General features: G+C 45.2%; 1 protein-coding gene across 1 annotated transcript in view; it reads right to left on the reverse strand.

Moving 5' to 3' along the window:
- rfx4 (regulatory factor X, 4) overlaps positions 1-27875 on the reverse strand; it is a 126959-nt gene that overhangs the window by 70833 nt on the left and 28251 nt on the right. The window contains exons 6-12 of the mRNA XM_063059584.1: positions 26619-26832; positions 16561-16638; positions 16319-16482; positions 11866-11966; positions 7398-7456; positions 5691-5835; positions 486-580 (exon numbers count right to left, since the gene is read on the reverse strand). Coding sequence (XP_062915654.1) covers positions 486-580; positions 5691-5835; positions 7398-7456; positions 11866-11966; positions 16319-16482; positions 16561-16638; positions 26619-26832 — 856 coding nt within the window. The remainder of the gene's footprint in view (positions 1-485; positions 581-5690; positions 5836-7397; positions 7457-11865; positions 11967-16318; positions 16483-16560; positions 16639-26618; positions 26833-27875) is intronic.

Genomic DNA, 27875 nt, shown 5'->3' on the forward strand with positions numbered 1-27875 from the left:
ACACACACACACAGACTCAGACACACACACACAGACACACACACAGACACACACACACACACACACACACACAGACACACACACACACAGACACACACACACACACACAAACATGGACATACGCACACACAGCATACACGCACAGACGTACGCATACACAGACTGAATGTTAGGGGAGAGAAAGACCATTCAGCCCAACAGCTCCATCTGTTCATCATGTCCCACATGAGCCTCCCCCGCTCCCTCAGCACCTCCTCCCAACACCATCCCCCTGTGCATTTGCCTTGGTCTCTGAGCCATTCCCCATGTGAGCCAGCTGCCCACTCTCCCCACCCTCTGAGACAGACGTGGGATGAAGGAACAGGATATGGTGTCTTGGCCCGGGTGCAGAAGGTGAGGTGATACTTCCCCCAACCCTTCCTGAGAACCATCTCCATCCGCTCGGTCTGTACACATCGTGGAGGAGAGAACATCTGCTCACCAACCTTGACGACACATCTGTCGACCATGGAATCCAGCCACTCGATGTAGGACTCAATGGGAGACTGCTCCTCCAGGAGCCGATCGAATTCCTGATACACTGTCAGGAAACAAGAGGCATCAGAGTCAGGGAGCAGAGACCAGCACGCAAACATCTGCCAAAGAGACAGGCAAACATCGGCCTGAGACACGCAAACATCTGTCTGAGACACACAAACATCTGTCTGACACACAAACATCAGCCTGAGGCACACAAACATCTGTCTGACACACAAACATCAGCCTGAGGCACTCAAACACCTGTCTGACAGGCATGGAAATGACTGTCGAGGCTAAATGTACCGTGGCAGCTTCCCAGACCAGTGCTGCCTCACTGCAGGGACGCAGTCTACCCGAGTCCTGACATTACAGCCTTGCCACTGTCACGCCAACCTCAGGGGCCAAGCTGTGTCCACACCACAATGGGGCAGCTGTACCCATGGGCATCAACAATCTCATGGCAGTGGTTTGAAGGGAACCAGGCTTCTCCTCAGGGTGTAGAAAAGTCACCTCCTACAATCATAGACTTACACAGATGTACAGCACAGAAACAGGCCCTTTGTCACAAATTGTCTGTGCCGACAAAAGTCCCTTTCCAAGCCGGTTCCATTTGCTCACATTGGCCCAAATCCCTCCAAATATTTCCTATCCTTGTACCTGTTCAAATGCAAGTGTATGCCCCCCCCCACTTCCCCCAGCAGTGTATTCCACATACACACCACCCTCAGTGTGAAAAAGTTGCCCCTCAGGCCACCTTTAAATATTTTCCCTCACCATAAGCCTATGTCCTTTAGTTTTAAACTCACTACCCTGGGATCATTCACTTTATGTATGCCCCTCAGAATTTCATAAACCCTCACTGTGTCAACTGCTCAGCCTCCTTCGCTCCAGAGAAAACAAGCCCAGTCCGTCCGGTCTCTCCTTAGAACTGAAAGCCTCCCGTCCTGAGAAAATTCCTGTGAAACATTTCTGCACCCCCTCCAGTTCAAGCACATCCTTCCTATGGTATGGCAACCAGACCACAAGACAGTGAGATGTAGGAGCAGAGTTGTGCTCTTCGGCCCATCGAGCCAGCCTCGCTATTCCATCATAGCGCATCTATTATCCCTCTCAACCCCATTCTTCAGCCTTCTCCCCATAACCTCTGATGCCGTCTAATCAAGAAACGATCAACCTCTGCCTTAAATGCACCCAATAACATGGCCTGCACAGCCATCTGTAATGATGAATTCCACAGATTCATCACCCTCTGGCTAAAGAAATTCTTCCTCATCTCCGTCTAACTGGACATCCCTTTATTCTGAGGTGGTGTCTTCTGGTCCTAGACACCCTTGCTACTGGAAACATCCTCTACATGTCCAGACTATCAAAGCATTTCAATATTCAATATATTTCATTCTCCTAATCTTCAGTGAGTACATCCCAGAGCCATCGAACACTCCTCATATGTTAACCCTTTCGTTCCTGGAATCATTCTCGTGAACCTCCTCCGGATCCTCTGGATCTTCATCTTTCCTTAGATGAGGGGCACAAAACTGCTCACAATACTCCAAGTGAGCCCCAGCATTACATACTAGTTTTGCATTCTAGTCTTCTCAAAATGAATGCTAACATTTGTCTTCCTCACCACAGACTCAACCTACAAGTTAACCTTTTGTGCTCCCAAGTTCCTTAGCAGCTCTGGTTTTTTTTAATTTTCTTCCCGTTTAGAAGATAGTCCAAGGCTTTATTCCTTCTACTAAAGTATGCACCCATACCCTTCCCTATATTATTCCATCTGTCTCTTCTTTGCCTCTTTTCCCAATTTATCCAATTCCTTCTGCAGACACCCTGCTTCCTCAACACTATCTATCCCTCCACCTATCTTTGTATCATCTGCAAACTTGGCCACAAAGCTATAAATTTCATCATCTAAGTCATTCACATATAACGTGAAAAGAAGCGGTCCCAACACTGATCCCTGCAGAGCACCACTAGTCAGTGGCAGCCAACCAGAAAAGACCCCCTTTATTCCCACTCTTTTCGTTCTGCCAATCAACCAATCTTCAATCCATGCTAGTACCTTTCCTGTAACACTTTATACTTTATTGTCGCCAAACAATTGATACTAGAACGTACAATCATCACAGCGATATTTGATTCTGCGCTTCCCGCTCCCTGGAGTACAAATCGATAGTAAATATTAAAAATTTAAATTATAAATCATAAATAGAAAATAGAAAACGGAAAGTAAGGTAGTGCAAAAAAACCGAGAGGCAGGTCAGGATATATATATGTACATATATATTTTATAATACTTAACTCATTAAACAGCCTCATGTGTGGCACCTTGTCAAAGACCTTCTGAAAATCCAAATAAACAACATCCACTGACTCTCCTTTCTCTATCCTGCCTGTTATTTCCTCAAAGAACTCCAACAGATTTGTCAGGCGAGGTTTTCCCTTAAAGAAACCATGCTGACTTTGGCCTATTTTATCATGTGCCTCCAAGTACTCCAGGGGAGGAGTTAAGATGACTCCAGAGAGCGAACTTTTCACGTGGTCAAATGGTTAAGACATTCGACTAACGATCTGAAGGTCGTGAGTTCGAGCCCCAGCCGAGGTAGCATGTTGTGTCTTTGAGCAAGGCACTTAATCACACAGTGCTCTGCGATGACACTGGTGCCAAGCTGTATGGGTCCTAATGCCCTTCCCTTGGAAAACATCAGTGTCGTGGAGAGGGGAGACGCAGCATGGGCATCTGCTGGTCTTCCATACAACCTTGCCCAGGCCTGCGTCCTGGAGAGTGAAGACTTTCCAGGCACAGATCCATGGTCTTGCAAGACTAACGGATGCCTTTATCTTTATCTAAAACAGCTTCCGAATTGCTCCTAGAAAACTTCAACTATTGTGGTTCTGCCATCATCCCTGCTAGTATCCCCTTCCAATCAATTTTGGCCAGCTCCTCTCTCATGGTTCTGTAATTCCCTTTACTCCACTGTAATACTGATACTTCTGATTTTAGCTTCCCTTTCTCAAACTTCAGGGCAAATTCTATCATACTATGATCACCGTCTCCTCAGGGTTTCTTTATTTTAAAATCTCTCATCAAATCTGGATCATTACATAACAGCTAATCCAGAAATGCTATCTCTAGCTGCTCTAAAAAGCCATCTCGTAGGCATTCTATAAATGCCTCTCTTGGGATCCTGCTCCAATATGATTTTCCCAAACTTCCTGCATATTGAAATCCCCTATGACTGTCATAACATTGCCCTTTCAACAAGCTTTTTCTGTCTCTGGTTGTAATTTGTAACCCACATCCTAGCTACTGTTTGGAGGTCTGCTATAACTCCCATAGGGTTATTTTTACCCTTGCAGTTTCGTAACTCTGCCCACAAGGATTCTACATCATACAATCCTATGCCACCTCTTTCTAAGGAATTGATTTCATTTTTTACCAAGGAAGCCACACCACCCATTCTGCGTCCCTGCCAGTCCTTTCAATACAATATGTATTCTTGGATGTTAAGCTCCCAATGATAATTCTCTTTCAGCCATGACTCAGCAACACCCACAATGTCATACCCACCAATCTCTAACTGTGCTACAAGATCATCTACCTTATTACATATACACTGTGCATTCAAATACAACGCCTGAGTTCATCACCGTTCTCCATGTTGGCCCCCTGTTGCACTTTAGCTCATCTCATTGACTGCAATTTTGCCCTATTATCTGCCTGTCCTTTCTCACCATCTCACGACACACTGCATCTGTTTGCAAACCACCTGCCCCATCCTCAGCCCTATCAGTCTGGTTCTAACCACACCCCCTGCCAAATTATTTCAGCCCTCTCCAACAGCTCTAGCAAACTTGCCCACAAGGATATCGGTCCCCCTTGAGTTCAGGTGTAGACAATGTTGTGCCGACCATGTAACCTACTCTAGAAACTGCCTAGAATTTCCCTACTGCATAGCCCTCTATTTTTAAGCTCTATGTACCTATCCAAGAGTCTCTTAAAAGACCCTATTGTGTCCGCCTCCACCACCATTGCCACACTCCCACCACTCTCTGTAAAAAACATACATCTGACATCCCCCTTGTACCTACTTCCAAGCACCTTAAAACTATGCCCCCTCATGTTAGTCATTTCAGTCCTGGGAAAAAGCTTCTGACTATCCACACAATCAATGCTTCTCATCATCTTATACACCTCTATCAGGTCACCTCTCATCCTCCGTCGCTCCAAAGAGAAAAGGCCAAGTTCATCCACCTATTCTCATAAAGCATGCTCCCCAATCCAGGCAACATCCTTGTAAATCTCCTCTGCACCCTTTCTATGGTTTCCACATCCTTCCTGTAGTGAGGCGACCAGAACTGAACTACCTGTAACCCATCATTTTTGTACAGGTAACACACATGAAAGTTGCTGGTGAATGCAGCAGGCTAGGCAGCATCTCTAGGAAGAGGTACAGTCAACATGTCGGGCTGAGACCCTTCGTCGACTGTACCTCTTCCTAGAGATGCTGCCTGGCCTGCTGCATTCACCAGCAACTTTGGTGTGTGTTGCTTGAATTTCCAGCATCTGCAGAAATCCTCATGTTTGCATTTTTGTACAGGTCATACTTTCTCCAGAAGATATTCCAATGATCCAAAATCTGAAACCCTGTTCTCATCAATGTTCTAAGTTGACATTCTGACATGATGTACCTAGTGCACTCTTCAAGGAAGGTGACTGTACCCTGAGATCTCCCAGGTACAGAGTGTCTGCACCCCGAGATCTCCCAGGTACGGAGTGTCTGCACCCCGAGATCTCCCAGATACGGAGTGTCTGCACCCTGAGATCTCCCAGGTACGGAGTGTCTGCACCCCAAGATCTCCCAGGTACGGAGTGTCTGCACCCCAAGATCTACCAGGTACAGAGTGTCTGCACCCCGAGATCTCCCAGATACAGAGTGTCTGCACCCCGAGGTCTCCCAGGTACAGAGTGTCTGCACCCCGAGATCTCCCAGGTACGGAGTGTCTGCACCCCGAGATCTCCCAGATACGGAGTGTCTGCACCCCGAGATCTCCCAGGTACAGAGTGTCTGCACCCCGAGATCTCCCTGTACTACACTCCTCCATCTCCCCTTCCCCTTTCCCTGTACTGCGCTCTGCCCTCTCCCAGAACCACTCTCAGCCTCTCTTACATTTAATGATGAGTTTCCGGTGCTGGTCCTGTGAGCTCTCCATGGTGTACAGGGTCTGTTTGCTGATGCTGCTGAGGTCCACACTACGCCAGTCCTCCAGCATCTGGAACGTAATGTCAGCACTGTGGATCACTGCTCGCGATGCCTGTCAGGAGCAAACAACACATCTTTAGTCAGGAGCCAGGCACAGGAGAGGGTTGCTGTGGCCTGGAATCGCTCTGGAACTAGACCTCCCAGAATGGACAGGAGATGACGGCTCTTCTGGTGTAGGCAGACAGCTGAGGACAAAGGAGAAGGGGGAGATGTCATCAATGGCTCTTGTCACCCTGAGGAGGTTTGTAAGGGGAAAGCACCCTTCTCCACAAAGCACACTGCCTGGACCTAACTGTGCTTCCACACTTGGAAAAAATCAGAAACAATGGAGGGGCAGGAACAGGAGCAGAATTGGATAGGGAACAAGAGTGGGATTGGGAGCAGGAGTTTCTTAGCTATGCGATAGGGAGTGAGGGAAGGTTGGGAACGAGATGGGGAGTGGATGTGGAGAGGATGCTTCCTATGATGGGGGAGTCTAGGACCAGAGGGCACAGCCTCAGAATAGAGGGATGTCCATTTAAAACAGAGAAGAGGAGGAATTTCTTTAGCCAGTAGTGGTGAATCTATGGAATTCGTTGACACAGGTGGCTGTGAAGGCCAAGTCATTGAGTTTATTTGAAGCAGAGGTTGATAGATTCTTGATTAGTCAGAGTGTTAAAGGTTACGAGGAGAAGGCAGGAGAATGGGGTTGAGAGGGATAGTAAATCAGCTATGATGGAATGGTGGAGCGGACTCAGGCTGAATGGCCCAGTTCTGCTCCTATATCTTATGAAGCAGGGTAGCAGTGAAAGTTTTTATGGTCTGGGGAGAGGGAGTGAAAATGGGTGTGCAATTGGGACTGGGGTGAGGATTGGGATTGGGACAAGGAGTGGATGGTTTGGGATTGGGATGCAAATGGGATAGAGTTGGGAATGGGACAGCAAGTGGGACTGGATTTGGATTGGAATAGGGAGACGGACTGGGAGCACAACAGGGAGCGGACTTGTTAGAGATCAGGTGAGGGAATGGGAATTGTAAGGGGACAGCACAGGGAATGGAAGTTGCTAGGTAACATGATAGAGAATGGGGGTTGTTAGGGAATAGGATTGGGAATGGGATTTGTTGAGGAACTGTTAGGGAACAAAACAGGATAGGGAGTGGGAGTTGTTTGGGAACAGATCAGGATAGATTAAGAAACATGAAAGGGAGTGGGAGTTGTTAGGGAACAGGATGTGAAGCAGGGTGGCAGTATGGAATTGGGAATGGGATGGAGACAAGTGGAAATGGGTGTGGAATTGGGACTTCTGTGAGGACTGGGAGTGGGAATGGGATTGAGATTGGGATAGAGAATGATTTGTTTGGGAATAGGATTATGAGTGGGATTGAAATGGGATTGGGACTCAAATCAGGCTGAGGAAAGGAAGAATCTCCTTCGTGAACCTTTCCCTCACCTTCACCCTCTGATCTGATCGATACAATCACTATTTCCTCAGAGCTGTTGGACATACCAGCCTGGGACACACTTGACACCCGGCATCTGGTGGATACCCATCTGATCAGTGGGGGGTGCTGGCAGCCGGTAGGTGGGGGTGGACAGGGAGCCATGTGTCGAAGGTTTCCAGCAATCAGCCTTACCTGGCACAGGTGATTTAAGGAGGTCTGGCGCCTGAGAACTTGCGAAAATCTTCTTGCCACTGGAAAGAAACACAATTGTCAGATAAAGAAATCTCCAAAAAGTTTCACCAATCCTCACGTTTTGCTGTTCCCACTATAGTTGAACCACCACTCAACACCCTTGAAACACCATGAGTGCATTTCTGGCAGGAAGAATGCTCCTGGAGACAGCAGAATGAGGATCAGATACATTAGGGCTGTTGTTGTCTAGGCAAGGACCACTTTGCCTCTGGATATGTTGCGCACAAGCAATGACTTGCTTAACCCCGATACACAGGCATGAGAGGTTTTTACAGATGTACTGTGGAGAGCATCACTGTCTGGTAAGGAGAGGCCACAGTACAGGATCATTAAAAAAGGCAGAAAATTGCAAATTCCACTAGCTCCATCACGGGCACCAGCCTCCCCAGCATCCAGGACTCCTTCAAAAGGAGATGCCTCAAAAAGGCAGCATCCGTCATTAAGAACCCATCATCCAGGCCATGCCCTCTTCTCATTACCACCATCAGGGGGGTACAGGAGACTGAAGACGCACACTGAACGCATAGGACAATGAACCCATCAACACTACCTCACCATTTTTTAATCAATTTTTCTTTTTTTCTCTCTTTTTGCGCTACTTATTTAATTTTCTATATACATACATTTATTATGTATTGCATTGTACCTCAAATGCCAACAATAATAAAACTGATTCTGATTCTGAAGAGAAATTGAATGAAGGTACACAACAACTTTAGGAGTTTACATCTAATTCAGATAAAGGTCCGGCTCTAAAGGCACCAGTGTTCATGGTAACTGGACCCAGATGAAAAGAAAAGGGGAGAAGCAAAAGTTTAGTGCAGTTCCTTGTGATCTTTTACATGTTTCCTGAAACTTCAAAATAGGTTGAACACAGACTGAAAAGAGGGGGCATTGTCAGGGCACAGGGAATGTAGAAAGTGTGAGTGCTGGGAGAGCTGGTATATACTCAATGGGCCGAACAGCCTCTTCCTGAACTGCATCAGACTGTGATTAAAGAACCAACGAAAGAGACCCTGTTCACTCTCATTGACCCTAACAATGAACTGCTTTGCCGTTGGGTAGAGTGGAACATGCCACTAACGGTATAACTGAGGAAAGGTTCATTGAGCTAGGGCTTTTCTCTCTGGAGTGCTGGTGGATGAGGGGCGAATTGATAAAGATGTCCAAGATGATGAGAGGCATAGCTAGAGTGGATAGCTAGAGACTTTTTCCCAGGGAGGAAATGGCTAATAGGGGAGACATAATTTTAAGGTAGGAAGGTATTAGAAGGGGTGAGATGTCAGAGGTAGGTTTTTTACCCAGAGGAATGCTCTGCCAGGAGTGGTGGTAGAGGCAGATACATTAGGAGCATTTATGAGACTCTTAGATAGGCACAAGGATGATAGAAAGATGGAGGGTGATTGGGAGGGAAGGGTTAAAAGGCTGGCACAACTGTGGTCTAGAGAGCCTGTACTGTACTGCAGCGTTCTGTGAAAATGAAGTCTAGCATGGATCCATTAACTAAGTTTACTGATTTCCTTTAGGCAAATGTTTCAAAGAGTCTTTAATTTAGATCATAAGGAAATAGGAGCAGAATTAGGCCATTTGGCCCATCAAGTCTGCTCCACCATTTCATCATGGCTGATCCATTTTCCCCTCTCAGGCCAAATCTCTTGTTTTCTCCCCATACCCTGACTAATCAATAATCTATCAAACTCTGCTTTGAAAATACCCAATGACTTGGCCTCCACAGCTATCTGTGGCAACAAATTCCACAGATTCACCACCTTCTGGCTAAAGAAATTCCTCCTCATCTCCATTCTAAAAGGATGTCCCTCTATTCTGAAGCCGTGCCCTCTAGTCTTAGAATTTCCCAACATAGGAAACATCCTCTCCACATCCATTCGAGCAAGGCCTTTCAACATTCGATAGATTTCAATGAGGTCCTCTTCATTCTTCTGAATTCTAACGAGTACAGACCCCGAGCTGCCGACTGCTCCTCATACAATAAGCCTTTCATTCCTGGAATCATTTTCATAAACTCCTCTGAACCCTCTACAATGTCAACACACCCTTTTTAAGATACGATGGCTAATGCTGCTCACAATACTCCAAATGAGGCCTCACCAGTGCTTTATAAACTCCCAGCGTTACGTCCTTGCTTTTATATTCTAGTCCTTTCCAAATGAATGCTAACATTGCACTTGCCTTCCTTACCACCGAGTGAAAGACATTTTGCTTGTTTCTTGCCCAACAAGAGGTGGATCACAGTAAGAGAACACATGGTACAGAAACTACACTGCGCCAGACAGGCAGGCTCTACGTCGGGTAGTCCAAACTGCCCAATGCATCACTGGCACCAACCTACCTGCCATCAAGGACATAGACACAGTAAGGTGCCAAAAAACAGCTGGTAACATCATGAAGGATCACACCCACCCTGCTCATAGATTGCTTATCCCACTCCCGTCAGGGAGGAGGCTATGTAGCATCCACACCAGGACCACCAGACTCAAAAACAGTTACTTTCCCCATGCAGTAAGGCTGATCAACACCTCCACCCACTAACCCACCCCTCCACACCCCAACCAGCACTATTTTATCTTATCCTGTCAATCACCTTACTGTATGTAAGACCATAAGATATTGGAGCAGAATTAGACTATTTGGCCCACCGAGTCTGCTCCACCAATTCATCATGGCTGATCCAATTTTCCCCTCAGCCCCAGTTTCTTGCTTTCACCCGTATCCTTTCATACCTTGACCAGTCAAGAATCTATCAACCTCTGCCTTAAATATACATAAAGACTTGACCACCACAACTGCCTGTGGCAAAGAATTCCATAGATTCACCACTCTCTGGATAAAGAAATTCCTCCTCATCTCCATTCTAAAAGAACGCCTCTCTATTCTGAGGCTGTGTCCTCTGGTCTTAGACTCTCACATCATAGGAAACATCCTCTCCACATGCACTCTATCAAGGCCTTTCACCATTCAATAGGTTTCAATGAGGTCACCCCTCATTCTTCTGAATTCTAGTGAACATAGCCCAGAGTCATCAAACGCTCTTCATATGACAAGCCACTCAATCCTGGAATCATTTTCATGAATCTCCTTTGAACCCTCTCCAGTTTCAGCACATTCTTTCTAAGATAAGTTGCCCAAATCGGCTCACGATACTCCAAGTAAGGCCTCACCAGTCCTTCTCAAGTTTCAACATTACATTCTTGCTTTTATATTCTAGTCCTCTTGAAATGAACTCAAACATTGCATTTGTCTTCCACACCAACAACTCGACCTACACATTAACTTTAAGGGAATCCTGCATGAGGACTCCCAAGTCCCTCTGCACCTCTGTTTTTTAGTATTTTGTCTTCCATTTAGAAAATAGTCAACCCTTTCATTTCTTCTACCAAAGTGCATGACCATACACTTCCCAACACTGTATTCCATCTGCCACTTCTTTGTTCATTCTCCTAATCTGTCCAAGTCCTTCTGTATCCTCTTTACTTCCTCAAAACTACCTTCCCCTCCACTTATTTTCATATCATCTGCAAACTTTGCAACAAAACCATAAATTCCATCATCCAAATCATTGACATATAATGTAAAAAAAAACCAGTCCCAATACAGGCCCCTGTGGAACACCGGCAGCCAGTCAGAAAAGGCTTCCCTTATTCCCAATCTTTACCTCCTGACAATCAGCCACTGCTTTATCCAGGCTAGAATCTTTCCTGTAATACCATGGGCTCATAGCTTGTTAAACAGCCTCATGTGTGTCACCTTGTCAAAGGCCTTCTGAAAATCCAAGTTCACAACATCAGCTGATTCTCCTTCATCTATCCTGCTTGTTATTTCTTCAAATAATTCCATCAGATCTGTCAGGTAAGATTTTCCCTTGAGGAAACCATTCTGATTGACCTATTTTATCATGTGTCTCCAAGTACCCTGAGACCGCATCCTTAATAATCGACTCCACCATCTTCCCAACCACAGAGGTCAGACTAATTGGCCTATAGTTTCCTTTCTTCTGCCTCTCTCCCTTCTTGAAGAGTGGAATGACACTTGCAATGTTCAGACACTCCTATACCTAGAGTCGCTTTATGGACATATAAATAATCCTATATGAGCTATCTTTTATATTTATATTTATTGTTTTTTTTATTTTGTTGCATCCTTTATCTTATTGTGTTCTTTTTTGTGCTGCATTGGATTCAGAGTAACAATCATTCCATTAATAATTGTGTACTGGAAACGACAATAAACAATCTTGAATCTTGAACTTGATATCTGATGGGGATGAGCATTCACCTGTCACGTTCTCCAATCACATTCCAGGATAGAGAGACAGGAACCTGCAATGTTACACAAGTGTTTAGTTTGTAGGCTTGTTACAGGAGTAAGTTCACACTGATACATTACTCACATTCAAACTTGATGTTCCTCAAGTTCTCAGGAAGTTCGTGAAGTGCGACCTTCAGCCACTCGTCCAGCTGCTTGGCAAATTTACGAATCACCTGAGTGAGGCTGAAATTGCAACAGAGAAAATTATGGTTAGCACGACTGTATTACAGCTGGGGGCATTGGAATTCAGAGCTCAGTCCTGGCGTCCTCTGCAAGGAGTTTGTACGTCCTGCCCGTAGAATGCGTGGGTTTCCTCCGGGTGCTCCGGTTTCCTCCCACAGTCCGAAGGCGTACTGGTTAGTAGGTTAATTGGTCACTGTAAATTGTCCTGTGAGTAGGCTAGGGTTCAATTGGTGGCAGGACAATTTGAAAGGCTGCAAGGGCCTATTCCGTAAGACCATAAGACTGTAAAATATAAGAGCAGAATTAGGCCATTTGGCCCGTTCAAGTCTGCACTGCCATTTCATCATAGCTGATCCATTTTCTCTCTCCTGCCTTCTCCTCGTATCCCTTCATGCCGTGACTAATCAAGAATCTATCAACCTTTGCCTTAGATATACCCAGTGACTTAGCCTCCACAGCCATCTGTAACAACGTATTCCATAGATTCACCACCCTCGAGCTAAAGAAATTCCTCCTCATCTCCACTGATTCTGTAAATACATAAAGGGTTTTCAATGAACTAAAGATAAAGAGATAAAGGAGTTTGTTCGAGGATTGCACTGGGGGCAGCCTGCAAGTGTTGCTGTGCTTCCAACACCAACATAGCGTGTCCACAACTTACCCGTAATCTTTGGAATATGGGAGGAAACTGGAGCACCTGGAGGAAACCCATGTGGTAACAGGAACGCATACAAATTCCTTCCATACAGCAGCGAGAATCCAACCCTGTTCTGTGATCGCAGGTGCTGTAAAGAGACTGCACTAACTGCTTTGCTACTGTGAATGTCCTGTCAGTGCACAAATAACCTACCTTTCCAGAGTGTTTTCAGTATGGCAAACAGTCCCATTTCCCCTAATCAACACAAACCTCCCTGGGGGGAGAGCCAATGGGGTCGTTAGTGACCAGAAATGAAACATACAGACCTGACTTCCAGAACTCATCCACTGTCAACATCATGAGGACCCAAGATGCCCAGTGTCAGCAGTTAGTCTCCTCTCCACAGATGCAGAATCTTCATATATCAGTAATATTTGAGTAATCTCATAAATATACTGTTTGATTGAGCATTCTTGTTTGCTTAAATATTTCATTATGGTCATATGTAAAAATCGTGAATTGCATACGTCATGATGCTACTACATGATTGCAAGTGTATCACTTAAAGTTAAAACTAACTGAGACTTGCATCTCCCAGCTTCCTGGTTTTCCTTTCAATAACTTTTTATGTTTTGGAGTTACAAAACATAACAGTGGTGATGAGAAAGTTTTAAATTAACCCAGGATGGCTACCTTCCTGTTAAAGCACAGTGAGATGTTCGGGCTTTTTAAAAAAGCACAGTGAGAAACGGTCGAGTAAAATAAAATAGTGTAGCACATGCTTCTTTGGAAAATGAGACTTTTGAGTTTAAAAAAGGCAGAAAACAGACAAATTCATAGGTTCATAAACAGTGAGTACTGGGTGATAATAATCATAAATTTAAAAAATCAAAAATGGCTAGCTACATCAGAAAGATAACTACATTCGATTACACAATAATTGGAAAATGTATACTGAGCTAATTGAACAGTATTTTAAAGCAAATGGAATAGCCAATGAGAAACAAGTATCAGTTTTACTGAGTGCATTGATTTTAAAGGCATACTGTTTGCTTAGAAATTTGACCGCTCCAGCCAAACCAGCTGAAATGAGCTTTGCTGATATTGTGAAATGCAGGAATAATTAGAACCAAAACTACCATTCATTGCAAAACACTTTAGGTTTCATAAGTGGAATCAAAAGAAAGGGCAGCCCATTTCAGTATGCATGGCTGAACTGAGGAAGCTGTCTGAGGATTGTCAGTTCATTAATGAGCTTAATGGTGCACTGAGAGATTGGTTAGTTTGTTTCAAAAACAGCTCCCAACTAAGGCACACCTGCACTTAAAAGAGCAGTTGAAATAGTTCTATCAAAGGAAACCACGGACAGAGACACAATTGAGTTGCAGTCAGGAAGGGTGGCTAATGTAACCCCACTTTTTAAAAAAGGAGGGAGAGAGAAACCGGGGAATTATAGACCGTTTAGCCTAACGTCGGTGGTGGGGAAACTGCTGGAGTCAGTTATCAAGGATGTGATAACAGCACATTTGGAAAGCGGTGAAATCATCGGACAAAGTCAGCATGGATTTGTGAAAGGAAAATCATGTCTGACGAATCTCATAGAATTTTTTGAGGATGTAACTAGTAGACTGGATAGGGGAGAACCAGTGGATGTGGTATATTTGGATTTTCAAAAGGCTTTTGACAAGGTCCCACACAGGAGATTAGTGTGCAAACTTAAAGCACACGGTATTGGGGGTAAGGTATTGGTGTGGGTGGAGAACTGGTTAGCAGACAGGAAGCAAAGAGTGGGAATAAACGGGACCTTTTCAGAATGGCAGGCGGTGACTAGTGGGGTACCGCAAGGCTCAGTGCTGGGACCCCAGTTGTTTACAATATATATTAATGACTTGGATGAGGGAATTAAATGCAGCATCTCCAAGTTTGCGGATGACACGAAGCTGAGTGGCAGTGTTAGCAGTGAGGAGGATGCTAAGAGGATGCAGGGTGACTTGGATAGGTTGGGTGAGTGGGCAAACTCATGGCAGATGCAATTTAATGTGGATAAATGTGAAGTTATCCACTTTGGTGGCAAAAATAGGAAAACAGATTATTATCTGAATGGTGGCCGATTAGGAAAAGGGGAGGTGCAACGAGACCTGGGTGTCATTATACACCAGTCATTGAAAGTGGGCATGCAGGTACAGCAGGCGGTGAAAAAGGCGAATGGTATGCTGGCATTTATAGCGAGAGGATTCGAGTACAGGAGCAGGGAGGTACTACTGCAGTTGCACAAGGCCTTGGTGAGACCACACCTGGAGTATTGTGTGCAGTTTTGGTCCCCTAATCTTAGGAAAGACATCTTTGCCATAGAGGGAGTACAAAGAAGGTTCACCAGATTGATTCCTGGGATGGCAGGTCTTTCATATGAAGAAAGACTGGATGAACTGGGCTTGTACTCGTTGGAATTTAGAAGATTGAGGGGGGATCTGATTGAAACGTATAAGATCCTAAAGGGATTGGACAGGCTAGATGCGGGAAGATTGTTCCCGATGTTGGGGAGGTCCAGAACGAGGGGTCACAGTTTGAGGATAGAGGGGAAGCCTTTTAGGACCGAGATTAGGAAAAACTTCTTCACACAGAGAGTGGTGAATCTGTGGAATTCTCTGCCACAGCAAACTGTTGAGGCCAGTTCATTGGCTATGTTTAAGAGGGAGTTAGATATGGCCCTTGTGGCTACAGGGGTCAGGGGGTATGGAGGGAAGGCTGGGTTCTGAGTTGGATGATCAGCCATGATCATAATAAATGGCGGTGCAGGCTCGAAGGGCCGAATGGCCTACTCCTGCACCTATTTTCTATGTTTCTATGTTTCTATGAATGAAGGTGAGTGTGAACAAAATTGCAACATTGAAACCAAAACCAGCCTGGCTGAATAAATGGACTGTGTGAACTGGGGTGGTGGTGTGATGGGTGTGTAATGGACTGTGTGTGAACTGGGGCAGTGGTGTAATGGACTGTGTGCGAACTGGGGCAGTGGTGTAATGGACTGTGTGTGAACTGGGGCAGTGGTGTAATGGACTGTGTGTAACAGATTGTGTGAATTAGGGTGGTGGTGGTGTGATGAGTGTGTAATGGACTGGATGTGAAGAGGGAATGATGCTGTAATGGGTGTGTAATGGACTGTGTGTGAACTAGGGCAGTGGTGTAATGGACTGTGTGTGAACTGGGGCAGTGGTGTAATGGGTGTGTAATGGACTGTGAACTGGTGTGGTGGTGTAATGGACTGTGTGTGAACTGAGACAGTGGTGTAATGGGTATGTAATGGACTGTGTATGAACTGTGGTGGTGGTGTAATGAATGTGTAATGGACTGGATGCGAGGTGGGGGGTGTTGTGATGGATCAGGGTGGAATGGATCCAGTGTAAAGTGGAGCTGGGAACATAACAGAAATGGACACCTGTATTGAAGACCAGGTGAGGAGCACATCAGGTCAGAAAATTACTGGGTGCAACAGGCCTGATGTGCAATGTGTCATTTGTGTGATGGTCTAGGAGTGTAACTGAATGGTAGAGTAATGCACCAGGGTCACACTGAACTAGGGACAGAACAGGCTCTGTGTACTGTACTCGCTGTACAACAGCCAGCATTACATTGGGTCAGGTGTGACCCAGCTCCAGACGGGAGAGAGACTCCCCATGCTTGGTACGGATCAGCTGGTGTGGGTGACTTCACCAACCTGTCTGGTAATGCTTGCAACACACTGGGCATGAGAACCCCGGAGATGGCCTTGTAGAGGATTGAGTCGCAGACCCCGACGATGTTGACCACAGTGGCCGAGCCCAGCACAGGCAGCATGTGTGGGGGCATTCCCTGCCAGAAATGCAACAGGAAACTCTGAACCTGGTGAGGGCAGAAAGGAAAATGGTCAGAGGGAGGGTATCAATGACGGGAGGCTGTGCGCAAGGACAGAGCTGTTACCTCATCGAAGTTTGCCCTGATCACTGTGTCCAGGATCCTCTGACAGTGAGTACGGTACATCATAATGAAGGTGGAAACCTGCAGGGACAAGACAGAAAGGTTGAGATGTTCACAGGCACTCCCCTCCTCCTCTACGTACAACGCTTTCAAAATCAATCAGAATCTGGTTTAGTATCACCGGAAAATGTTGTGAAGTTTGTTGTTTTGATGCAGCAGTACAGTGATTTTTAATAAACTATAAATTATAATAAGAAATACATATTTTTTAAAATTAAATTGAGTAGTGAAAAGAGAGAGCAAAAAAAATTGAGGTTCATGGGTTCATTGTCCTTTCAGAAATCTGATGGCAGAGGGGAAGAAACTGTTCCTGAATGTTGAGCGTGTGTTTTCAGGCTCCCGTACCTCCTCTGTGATGGTAGTCTATGCCCCTCAAGAGTTTATGTGGTCACCCCTCAGTCTCCTACGCACCATGCTGGTAAGTTCTAGCCTGCCCAGCCTCTTTCCATAATTCAGGTCCTCATAAACAGTAGCGTTGCAGTGGAATTGGCAGAGGGGCCTCACACACGTCCGAAGAGAGAGAGAGAGATTTTTAAAAAGAACTTTTGCAGGATTTAGCTTTTCTTGGTGGCACAGTTGTCATTCATTAGCAAGGGTAAATAAAAATAAGGTAGGAACAAGTGGAGCGGCCATTTTTAGAGCGGTCATTGTGTGAGTGGACCAGGGTTAGAGTGGGGATGCTTTAGCTCATCATACTACCACACGAACAGTCTTGGGCGAGGTTAAGTATCTGATCAGTTGCATCTTCTTCTACTTTCTCCTTTTTTCATTCTTCATTCGTTGTCTTTTGGGTGCATTGTTAAGCAGTGAGAATGGCTCCGGGGCTGTGTTGTGTTCTTTGTGTGAGATGTGGCAATTCTGAGATAACTCCAGCCTCCTGGATAATCACATCTGTATCAGGTGGACTGAGCTGCAGCTCCTCAGAGAACGTGTCAAAGAACTGGAGCAGCATCTCGATGGCCTTCAGCTCACACAGGAAACGAAGGAGACAACAGATAGAAACTGTAGGGAGGTAGTCAGACCTAAGTTGCAGAAGGCAGGTAAATGGGTGACTGTCAGGAGAGGGAAGAGAAATGGGCAGGCAGTGCAGAGTGCTCCTGTGGCCATTCCCCTCAATAATAAGTGTACCTCCTTGGATACTGTTGAGGGGAATTGTGACTGAGAGTCTTGACAAACACACTCTTTACACACGTGCATTCACTCACATACAAACATTGCCTTGTCATTTTCTGTCGTTGCGGCGAGCATACCCACTTCAATGACTTTCTCAGTATATTCTCATAATTAACCCATTGTTTCCCTTTGCATTGAGAGCCAGACACCAAAGTCTAGTTTAATTTTATTCTTTGTTTCTACTTAACGGTAAGTGTGAGATTGTGTTGAGTCTTCTGCTGGGTCCTAAGCTGAGCAGATACACTCAAGTTGGCTTTATGGTGCCTTTCCCGCTGTACACGGCATTTCTTTTGTAATGGGGATGTGTAAATATGTATATGTTGTTTGTTACTTCTGTTTATTTTGTAATATGATTGTAACTACACTGTCTCGTGCATCATTTTCTGATTCATGTGTAGTTTTAAGTTAACTTTGTTGGTAATGAAAAATGGTATGTCCTAGTACTTAAAAAAAGAGCTGATCACCCTCAGCAGAGCAGAGACATAGAGGCTGCCAGGAGCTCACTGGACAAGGATACGTACAGAGAATTAACTGTGTGTACTCGTAAATATCATTTTGTAAATATTGCCATCTTTCTTTTCACTAATTTTTGTAAGTTGACTTTTGACATGCATTGCACTAAAGTGATAAGCGACTCCAGACAATTTTTCTTTGGTCATAACCTACATATCGAACAGGGACGACCTACTGCGGGGAGCTGCAGCAACTGGGATTCTGGTACTCTGGCTCAAAAGGGAAGAAGGAGAAGAGGGGACTGCAGTAGTGATAGGGGATTCCATCGTTAGAGGAGTAGACACAAGATTCAATGGACGTGATAGAGACACCCAGATGGTATGTTGCCTCCTAGGTGCCAGGGTCAGGGACAGCTTGGATCAGGTCCACAATGTTCTAAAGGAGGAGGGGGAGCAGCAAGAAATCTTGCTACATATTGGCACCAATGACATGGGTAGGGAAAGGGAGAAGATCCTGAAGAGAGAATTTAGGGAGTTAGGTAGAAAGCTGAAAAGCAGGACATTCAGGGTAGCATTCTTATGATTGTTGCCTGTGCCACATACTGGTGACGGTAGGAATAGGATGATTTGGCAGATGAATGTGTGGCTGAGGAACTGGTGCAGGGGGCAAGGTTTCAGATTTCTGGGTCATTGGGATCTCTTCTAGGGAATGTATGACCTGTACAAAAGGAACAGGTTAAACCTGAACCCAGGGGATCCAATATCATTGCAGGTAGGTTTGAGAGCTGTTCAGGAGGGTTAAACTAACTTTGCAAGTGGATGGGAACTGGAGTGATAGGACTGTTGGTTTACAAGCAGAGGCAGTGTGTAGTGAGACTGTAAGGAAGGACAGGCAGATGATAGGGCAAAATGACAGTCAACAGGATGAGTTGCGATGTTTAAGGTCGACAAAATTGAAAAGTAAATACAGGACCGAAGATGCTATATTTGAATGCACGCAGTATACAGAATAAAGTAGATGATCTTGTAGCACAGTTTCAGATTAACATGTATGATTTGTGGGCATCACTGAGTCATAGCTAAAAGACGATTATAGTTGGGAGCTTAACATCTAAGGATACACAATGTATTGAAAGGACAGGCAGGTAGGCAGAGGAGATGGGTGGCTCTGTTGTTAAAATTAAATCAAATCATTAGAAAGAGGTAACATGGGATCAGAAGATGTAGAATACTTGTGGGTAAAGTTAAGAAACTTCAAGAGTAAAAAGACATAGATGGGAGTTGTATATAGGCCTCTGAACAGTAGCCAGGATGTGGGCTACAAATTACAAAGGGAGACAGAAAATGCACGTCAGCAGGGCAATGTTATGATAGTCATGGGGATTTCAATATGCAAGTTGATTGTGAAAATCAGGTTGGTGCTGTATCCCAAGAGGGAGACTTTGTAGAATGCCAAAAAGATGGCTTTTTAGAGCAGTTTATGGTTGAGCCCACTAGGGATCAGCTGTTCTGGATTGGCTGCTGTGTAATGAATGGGATTTGATTAGGGAAGCTGTGATCATAGTATGATAGAATTCATCCTGCAGTTTGAGAGGGAGAAGCTAAAATCAGATGTATCAGTATTACAATGGAGTAAAGGGAATTAGAGGCATGAAACAGGAGCTGATTGGAAGAGCACGCTTACAGGGATGACAGCAGAGCAGCAATGGCTGGAGTTTCTGGGAGCAATTCGGAAGGTGCAGCACACATACATCCCAAAGAGGAAGTATTCTGAAGGCAGGATGAGAAACAGTGGCTGACAAGAGAAGTCAAAGCCAACATAAAAGCCAAAGAGAGGGTGTATGATAGAGCAAAAACTGGGAAGTTAGAGGATTGGGAAGCTTTTAATAACCAACAGAAGGCAACTAAAAAAGTCATAAAGAGGGAAAAGATGAAATATGAAGGTAAGCTAACCAATAGTATCAAAGAGGATACCATTTTTTTCTGATAATATAAAGAGTAAGGGAGGAGAGAGTAGCTATTGGACCACTGGAAAATGATATTGGAGAGGTAGTAATGGGGGGCTAGGAAACGGCAGATGAACTGAATAAGTATTTTGCATCAGTCTTCACTGTGGAAGACACTAGCTGTATGCCGAATGCTCCCTATGACTAGGGAGACTGAAAGGTCTGAAGGTAGAAGAGTCACCTGGACCAAATGGACTACACCCCAATGTTCTGAAAGAGGAGGCTGAAGAGGTTGTGGAGGCATTAGTAATGATCTCTCAAGAATTAATTGATTCTGACATGGTTCCAGAGCACTGGAAAATTGCATATGTCACTCCACTCTTCCAGATGGGAGAAAGGCAGAAGAAAAGAAATTGTAGGTCAGCTGGCCTGGAAAGGTGTTGGAGTCGATTGTTAAGGATGAGGTTTCAGGGTACTTGGAGGCACATGATAAAATAGGACAAAGTCAGCATGGTTTCCTTGAAAGAAAATCTTGCCTGACAAATCTGTTGGAATTTTTTGAAGAAATATCAATCAGGATAGACAAAGCAGAATCGGTTGATGTTGTGTACTTGGCTTTTCAGAACATCTTTGACAAGGTGCCACACATGAAGTTGATTAACAATAGCCCATGGTATTACAGGAAAGGTTCTAGCATGGATAAATCAGTGGCTGATTGGCAGGAGGCAAAGAGGGGGAATAAAGGGAGCCTCTTCTGGTTGGCTGCTGGTGACTAGTGGTGTTCCACAGGGGTCTGTGTCGGGACCAATTCTTTTTACATTATATATCAATGATTTGCATGATGGAATTGTGGCAAAGTTTGTGGATGATGTGAAGATAGGTGCAAGGGCATGTAGTTTTGAGGAAGTAGAGAGGCTACAGAAGGACTGAATTGGCAAAGAAGTAGTAGATGGAATACATTGTCAGGAAGTGCCTGGTCATGCACTTTGGTAAAAAGAATAAAACGTACAGTATTTTCTAAATGGGGAGAAAAGTCAAAAATCTGAGGTGCAAATGGACTTGGGAGTCCTTGTGCAGGATTCCCTAAAGGTTAATTTGCAGATCAAGTCAGTAGTGAGGAAAGCAAATGCGATGTTAGTATTCATTTCGAGAATACTAGAATACAAAAACAAGCATGTATTGCTGAGGCTTTATAAAGTACTGGCGAGGCTCACTTAGAGTATTGTGAGCAGTTTTGGGCACCTTACTTAAGAAAGAATGTGCTGACATTGGAGAGGGTTGAAAGGAGGTTCACAAGAAAGGTTCTGCGAATGAAGAGCTTATCTTATGAGGAGCGGTTGGTGCCTCTGGGCCTTTACTCGCTGGAGTTCAAAGAATGGGGGGGTGATCTCATTGAAAGCACGGAGAGTTTGGAAAGGAAGGGGACTTCCAACGGCTGTCTTTTGGATCGGGACAAGAAGAGCGGCGTGAGAGCAGAATTCTGAAGGAAAGCAGTTTTTTTTAAAACTTCTTCAAGTGCAAGAAGGACGAGACTGCGCAGGCGCGTGACATAGTCAGGACAGCACAGAGAGTTTAAAAAGGAGACCACCCTATACAGTGGGCAGCAGTCGGAGCGGGCAGCGGGGTCAGTGGTAGCAGAGTGTCGGGCTTTGGGTCAATGGGCTTAGGCAGTAACGGGAAGAGGCATAAGCGAGTGACCGACTCTTTTCTTCCCCTTGGTGAATCGGTCCGGACAGACAGAGGAACAGCAGGGCTCACACAGCTAATGGTATGAGATAACAGTTTAAAAAGTTTGTGTGTTTGGTGAGGTAAGTGGGTGAGTAGACTTATTTTTCCTGTTTCATTCCTGTAGAATTAGATAGCATGCCTGCAGGGTTAGTGCTTTGTTCAGGGTGTCAGATGTGGGAATCCTGGGAGACCTCCAGCCTCCCTGATGGCCACGTCTGTGCTAGGTGCACCGAGATGCAGCTCCTCAGAGACCGTGTTGGGGATCTGGAGCTGCAGCTTGATGGAAAGTGAAGAGGTGATAGACAGGAGCTACAGGGAGGAACTGGCCGAAGTTGACTGGAAAGGGACACTAGCGGGAAGGACGGCAGAGCAGCAGGGGCTGGAGTTTATGCGAGAAGTAAGGTGCAAGACAGGTATATTCCAAAAAAGAAATTTTCGGATGGAAAAAGGATGCAACCGTGGCTGACAAGAGAAGTCAAAGCCAAAGTTAAAGCAAAGGAGAGAGCATATAAGGAAGCAAAAATTAATGGGAAGACAGAGGATTGGGAAGTTTTTAAAAGCTTACAAAAGGAAACTAAGGAGGTCATTAAGGGGGAAAAGATGAACTATGAAAGGAAGCTAGCAAATAATATCAAAGAGGATATTAAAAGCTTTTTCAAGTATATAAAGAGTAAAAGACAAGTGAGATTAGATATAGGACCGATAGAAAATGATGCTGGAGAAATTGTAATGGGAGATAAGGAGATGGCGGAGGAACTGAATGGGTATTTTGCATCAGTCTTCACTGAGGAAGACATTAGCAGTATACCGGACACCCAAGGGTGGGAGGGAAGAGAAGTGTGTGCAATTACGACAGAGAAAGTACTCAGGAAGCTGAATAGTCTAAGGGTAGATAAATCTCCTGGACCAGATGGAATGCACCCTCGTGTTCTGAAGGAAGTAGCTGTGGAGATTGCAGAGGCATTAGCAATGATCTTTCAAAAGTCAATAGATTCTGGTATGGTTCTGGAGGACTGGAAGATTGCAAATGTCACTCGGCTATTTAAGAAGGGGGCAAGGAAGCAAAAAGGAAATTATACACCTGTTAGCTTGACATCGGTGGTTGGGAAGTTGTTGGAGTCAATTGTCAAGGATGAGGTTACGGAGTACCTGGAGGCATATGACAAGATAAGCAGAACTCAGCATGGTTTCCTTAAAGGAAAATCCTGCCTGACGAACCTATTGCAATTTTTTGAGGAAATTACAAGTAGGCTAGACAAGGGAGATGCAGTGGATGTCGTATATTTCGATTTTCAGAAAGCCTTTGACAAGGTGCCACACATGAGGCTGCTTAACAAGATAAGAGCCCATGGAATTCCGGGAAAGTTACATACATGAACAGAGCGTTGGCTGATTGGCAGGAAACAGAGAGTGGGAATAAAGGGATCCTATTCTGGTTGGCTGCCGGTTACCAGTGGTGTTCCACAAGGGCCCGTGTTGGGACCGCTTCTTTTTATGTTGTACATCAACGATTTGGCTAAGTTTGCTGACGATACGAAGATAGGTGGAGGGGCCGGTAGTGCTGAGGAAACGGAGAGTCTGCACAGAGAATTGGATAGATTGGAAGAATGGGCAAAGAATTGGCAAATGAAATACAATGTTGGAAAGTGTATGGTTATGCACTTTGGCAGAAGAAATAAACGGGCAGACTATTATTTAAATGAGGAGAGAATTCAAAGTTCTGAGATGCAATGGGACTTGGGAGTCCTTGTGCAGGATACCCTTAAGGTTAACCTCCAGGTTGAGTCAGTGGTGAAGAAGGCGAATGCAATGTTGGCATTCATTTCTAGAGGAATAGAGTATAGGAGCAGGGATGTGATGTTGAGGCTCTACAAGGCACTGGTAAGAACTCACTTAGAGTACTGTGGGCAGTTTTGGGCTCCTTAGTTAAGAAAGGATGTGCTGACGTTGGAGAGGGTTCAGAGAAGATTCACTAGAATGATTCCGGGAATGAGAGGGTTAACATATGAGGAACATTTGTCCGCTCTTGGACTGTATTCCTTGGAGTTTAGAAGAATGAGGGGGGACCTTATAGAAACATTTCAAATATTGAAATGCATGGACAGAGTGTATGTGGCAAAATTGTTTCCCATGGTGGGGGAGTCTAGTACGAGAGGGCATGACTTAAGGTTTGAACAGAGATTCAGAACAGAGATGCGAAGAAATTTTTTGAGCCAGAGGGTGGTGAATCTATGGAATTTGTTGCCATGGGCAGCAGTGGAGGCCAAGTCATTAGGTGTATTTAAGGCAGAGATTGATAGGTATCTGAGTAGCCAGGACATCAAAGGTTATGGTGAGAAGGCGGGGGAGTGAGACTAAATGGGAGAATGGATCAGCTCATGATAAAATGGCGGAGTAGACTCGATGGGCCGAATGGCCGACTTCTGCTCCTTTGTCTTATGGTCTTATGGAAACATGTCAAATGTTGAAAGGCCTTGATTGAATGGATGTGGAGATGATGTTTGCTATGGTGGGGGAGTCTAGCAACAGAGGACACAGCCTCAGAATAGAGAGACGTCCCTTTAGACAGGAGATGAGGAGGAATTTCTTTAGTCAGAGTGTAGGGAATCGGTGGCTGTGCAGTCAGGTTATTGGGTGTACGTATTTAAAGCAGAGATTGATTAATGAGGGCATGCTAGGTTATGGGGAGAAGGCACTAGAGTGGGGTTGAGAAGGAAATGGATCAGCCATGATGAAATAGCAGAGCAGGCATGATGGACTGAATGTTCTAATTTTGCTCCAATGTCTCATGGTCTTAAATCCTCCACCATCCCCACCATTGAGCACACTTACACAGAGCGCTGCCACAGGAAAGCAGCATCCGTCAAAGACCCCAGCTATCCAGGCCCTGCTCTCTAGTCACCACCATCTGGCAGGAGGTACAGGGGCTTTAGGTCCCACACCACCAGGTTCAGGAACAGTTATTACCCTTCAGCCATTGGGCTCCTGAAATGATGTGCATAACTACAATTATCTCTACTTTGAACCAAATCTACAAACTACAGCCTCATTTTCAGGGACTCAACTCGTGTTATTTTTGTGTGCACATTGTTTGTCAGTCAATCTCTGCTATGTCTAGTTTTCTGTAAATTCAATTGTATTTCTTTTTTGTAAATTCTATTGTTTTCCTGTAAATGTCTGCAAGAAAATAAATCTCAAGTTTGAATATGGTGACATAGATGTACTTTGATAATAAATATTGCATCGAACATAGAACACAGAACAAAGATATCTACAGCACATTACAGGCCCTTCGGCCCACAATGTTGTACCGACCACGTAACCTATTCTAGAAACTGCCTAGAATTTCCCTACCGCATAGCCCTCTATTTTCTTTAAGTTCCATGTACCTATCTAAGAGGCTTTTAAAAGACCCTACTGTATCTGCTTCCACCACCGTCGCCGGCAGTGCATTCCACGCACCCACCACTCTCTGTGTGAAAAACTTACCCCTGACACCCCCTCGGTACCTATTTCCAAGCCCTTTAAAACTATGCCCCCTCGTGTTCGCCATTTCAGCCCTGGGAAAAAGCCTCTGGCTATCCACACGATCAATGCCTCTCATCATCTTATACACCTCTATCAGGTCACCTCTCATCCTCTGTCGCTCCAAGGAGAAAAGGCCAAGTTCACTCAACCTATTCTCATAAGGCATGCTCCCCAATCCAGGCAAAATCCTTGTAAATCTCCTCGGCACTCTCTCTATAGTATCCACATCCTTCCTGTAATTATGTGACCAGAACTGAACACAGTTCTCCAAGTGGGGTCTAACCAAGGGGTCTTATAGAGCTGTAACATTACCTCCCATCTATTGAACTCAGTCCCACAGTTGATGAATGCCAACACACCATATGCCTTCTTATCAAAACTGTCAACCTGTGCAGCAGCTTTGAATGTCCTGTGGACGGACCCCAAGATCTCTCTGATCCTCCACACTGCCAAGAGTCTTACCATTAATACTATATTCTGTCTTCAAATTTGACCTACTAAAATGAACTTATTTGGGTTGAACTCCATTTGCCACCTCTCAGCTCAGTTCTGCATCCTATCGATGTCCCGCTGTAACCTCTGAGAACCCCCCACTACCCACAACACCCCCAACCTTTCTGTCATCAGCAAACTTACTAACCCACCCTTATACTTCTTCATCCAGGTCATTTATAAAAATCACAGGCAGCAGCCTACCCATCATCAAGGACATATATACAGAAAAGCACTGGAAAAGGGCCAGTAACATCATGAAGGATCCCAGCCATCCTGCTCATGGACCGTTTGTCCCTCTCCCATCAGGGAGGAGGCTATGCTAGCACCCACACCAGGACCACAAGACTCAAAAACAGTTACTTTCCCCAAGCAGTAAGGCTGATCAACACCTCCAACCACTAACCCACCCTTCCACACCCACAACCACCACTACTTTATCATTTCCTGTCAGTCACCTTATGTACAGACACTCCTGTGCCTAACATCACTTTATGGACATACAATCAATCTGTGAATATAAACTATTATTGTGTTCTTTATCTTACCGTGTTTTTTGCGCTATATCAGATCTGGAGTAACTATTATTTCATTCTCTTTTACAACTGTGTACTGGAAATGACATTCAACTATCCTAAACAGTGACTGTGGGACAGAGGCTGGGGCCAGGGTACTGTTTTACCTTCTCCTCTGACAGGCTGGTTGGCAGGTTTAGATCCTTGACATTTGGGAATTCGGGCAACAGGGTGCCGAGCTTGGAGCGGGGTGAGTAAGCTACTGTCTGCTTCGCGACCTCCTTCTTGCCAGTCTCATTTACCCAGGCAGCCCCTTTCTTGGAATACATAACGTCGTAGTAAGGGGAGCTCTCCTTCACCGCGATCCCGTAATAATGGTACCTGTAACAGCAAACGCACAGTGTTACAACATCACCGGCACTGACACGGACACATGGCCAGGGGCCTGAGCTGGAAATGAGAGGCAGTGAGAGGGTGTGGGGTCCATCCCACGCACATAGCTACATCAAACTCTGAAACTCCAGTGTAGCAGGAAGGGGTTGATATTGTGAGGGGACTATGACACGGTCAGAGGCCGACTGATGACGGAGCACCGTGAGGTTAGAGGGCGGGTGCTGAAGAGCATCACGCTGTCACACGGATAGTCACACTGTCAGAGAGTCAATACTGAGGGGTAACATTTTAGGAAGGGCGGTACTGAGTGGAGACATGGTTTCCTAAGGTGGGGGAGTCCAGGGCCGGAGAGCACAGCCTCAGAAAAGAGAAACATCCCTTTAGAACAGAGATGAGGAGGAGTTTCTTTATCCAGAGGGTGGTGAATCTGTGGAATTTATTGCCAGGAATGGCTGTGGAGGCCAAGTCATTGGGTATGTTTAAAGCAGAGATTTATAGGTTTTGATTAGTCTGGGTGGCCAAGGTCACGGGGAGGAAGCAGGAGAACGGGGCTGAGAGGGATAATAAATCAGCCATGATGGAATGGCAGACCAGACTTGATGGGCTGAATGGCCTAACGCTGCTCCTGTGTCTTATGGTCTTATGTTTGTAAAAGCAAAGGGGGCTGTACAGAAGGAGTGTCACCCTCTGTGGGGAGGGGCAGTACTAGAACATAAAACATACAGCACAATATGTTCTACATTGTGCTGACCTACTCTAACAGCAATCTAGCACTTCCCTTCTGCACTGTCCTTGATTTTTTACCACCCATGTACCTATCTTTAATGTATCTGTCTCTACCACCACCCCTGGCACCTACCACTCTGTGTAAAGAAATCAGCTCTGACACCCCCCCCATACTGTCTTCTAATCACCTTAAAATCATGCCCCCTTGTTTTAGCAATTTCCACTCTGGAAAAAAATCTCTGTCTATCCACTCCGTCTTTGCCTCTTATCATCCTGTACACCTCTATCAAGTCACCTCTCATCCT

This window comes from Mobula hypostoma, chromosome 9 (genome assembly GCF_963921235.1).
Source record: "Mobula hypostoma chromosome 9, sMobHyp1.1, whole genome shotgun sequence".
NCBI lineage: Eukaryota > Metazoa > Chordata > Chondrichthyes > Myliobatiformes > Myliobatidae > Mobula > Mobula hypostoma.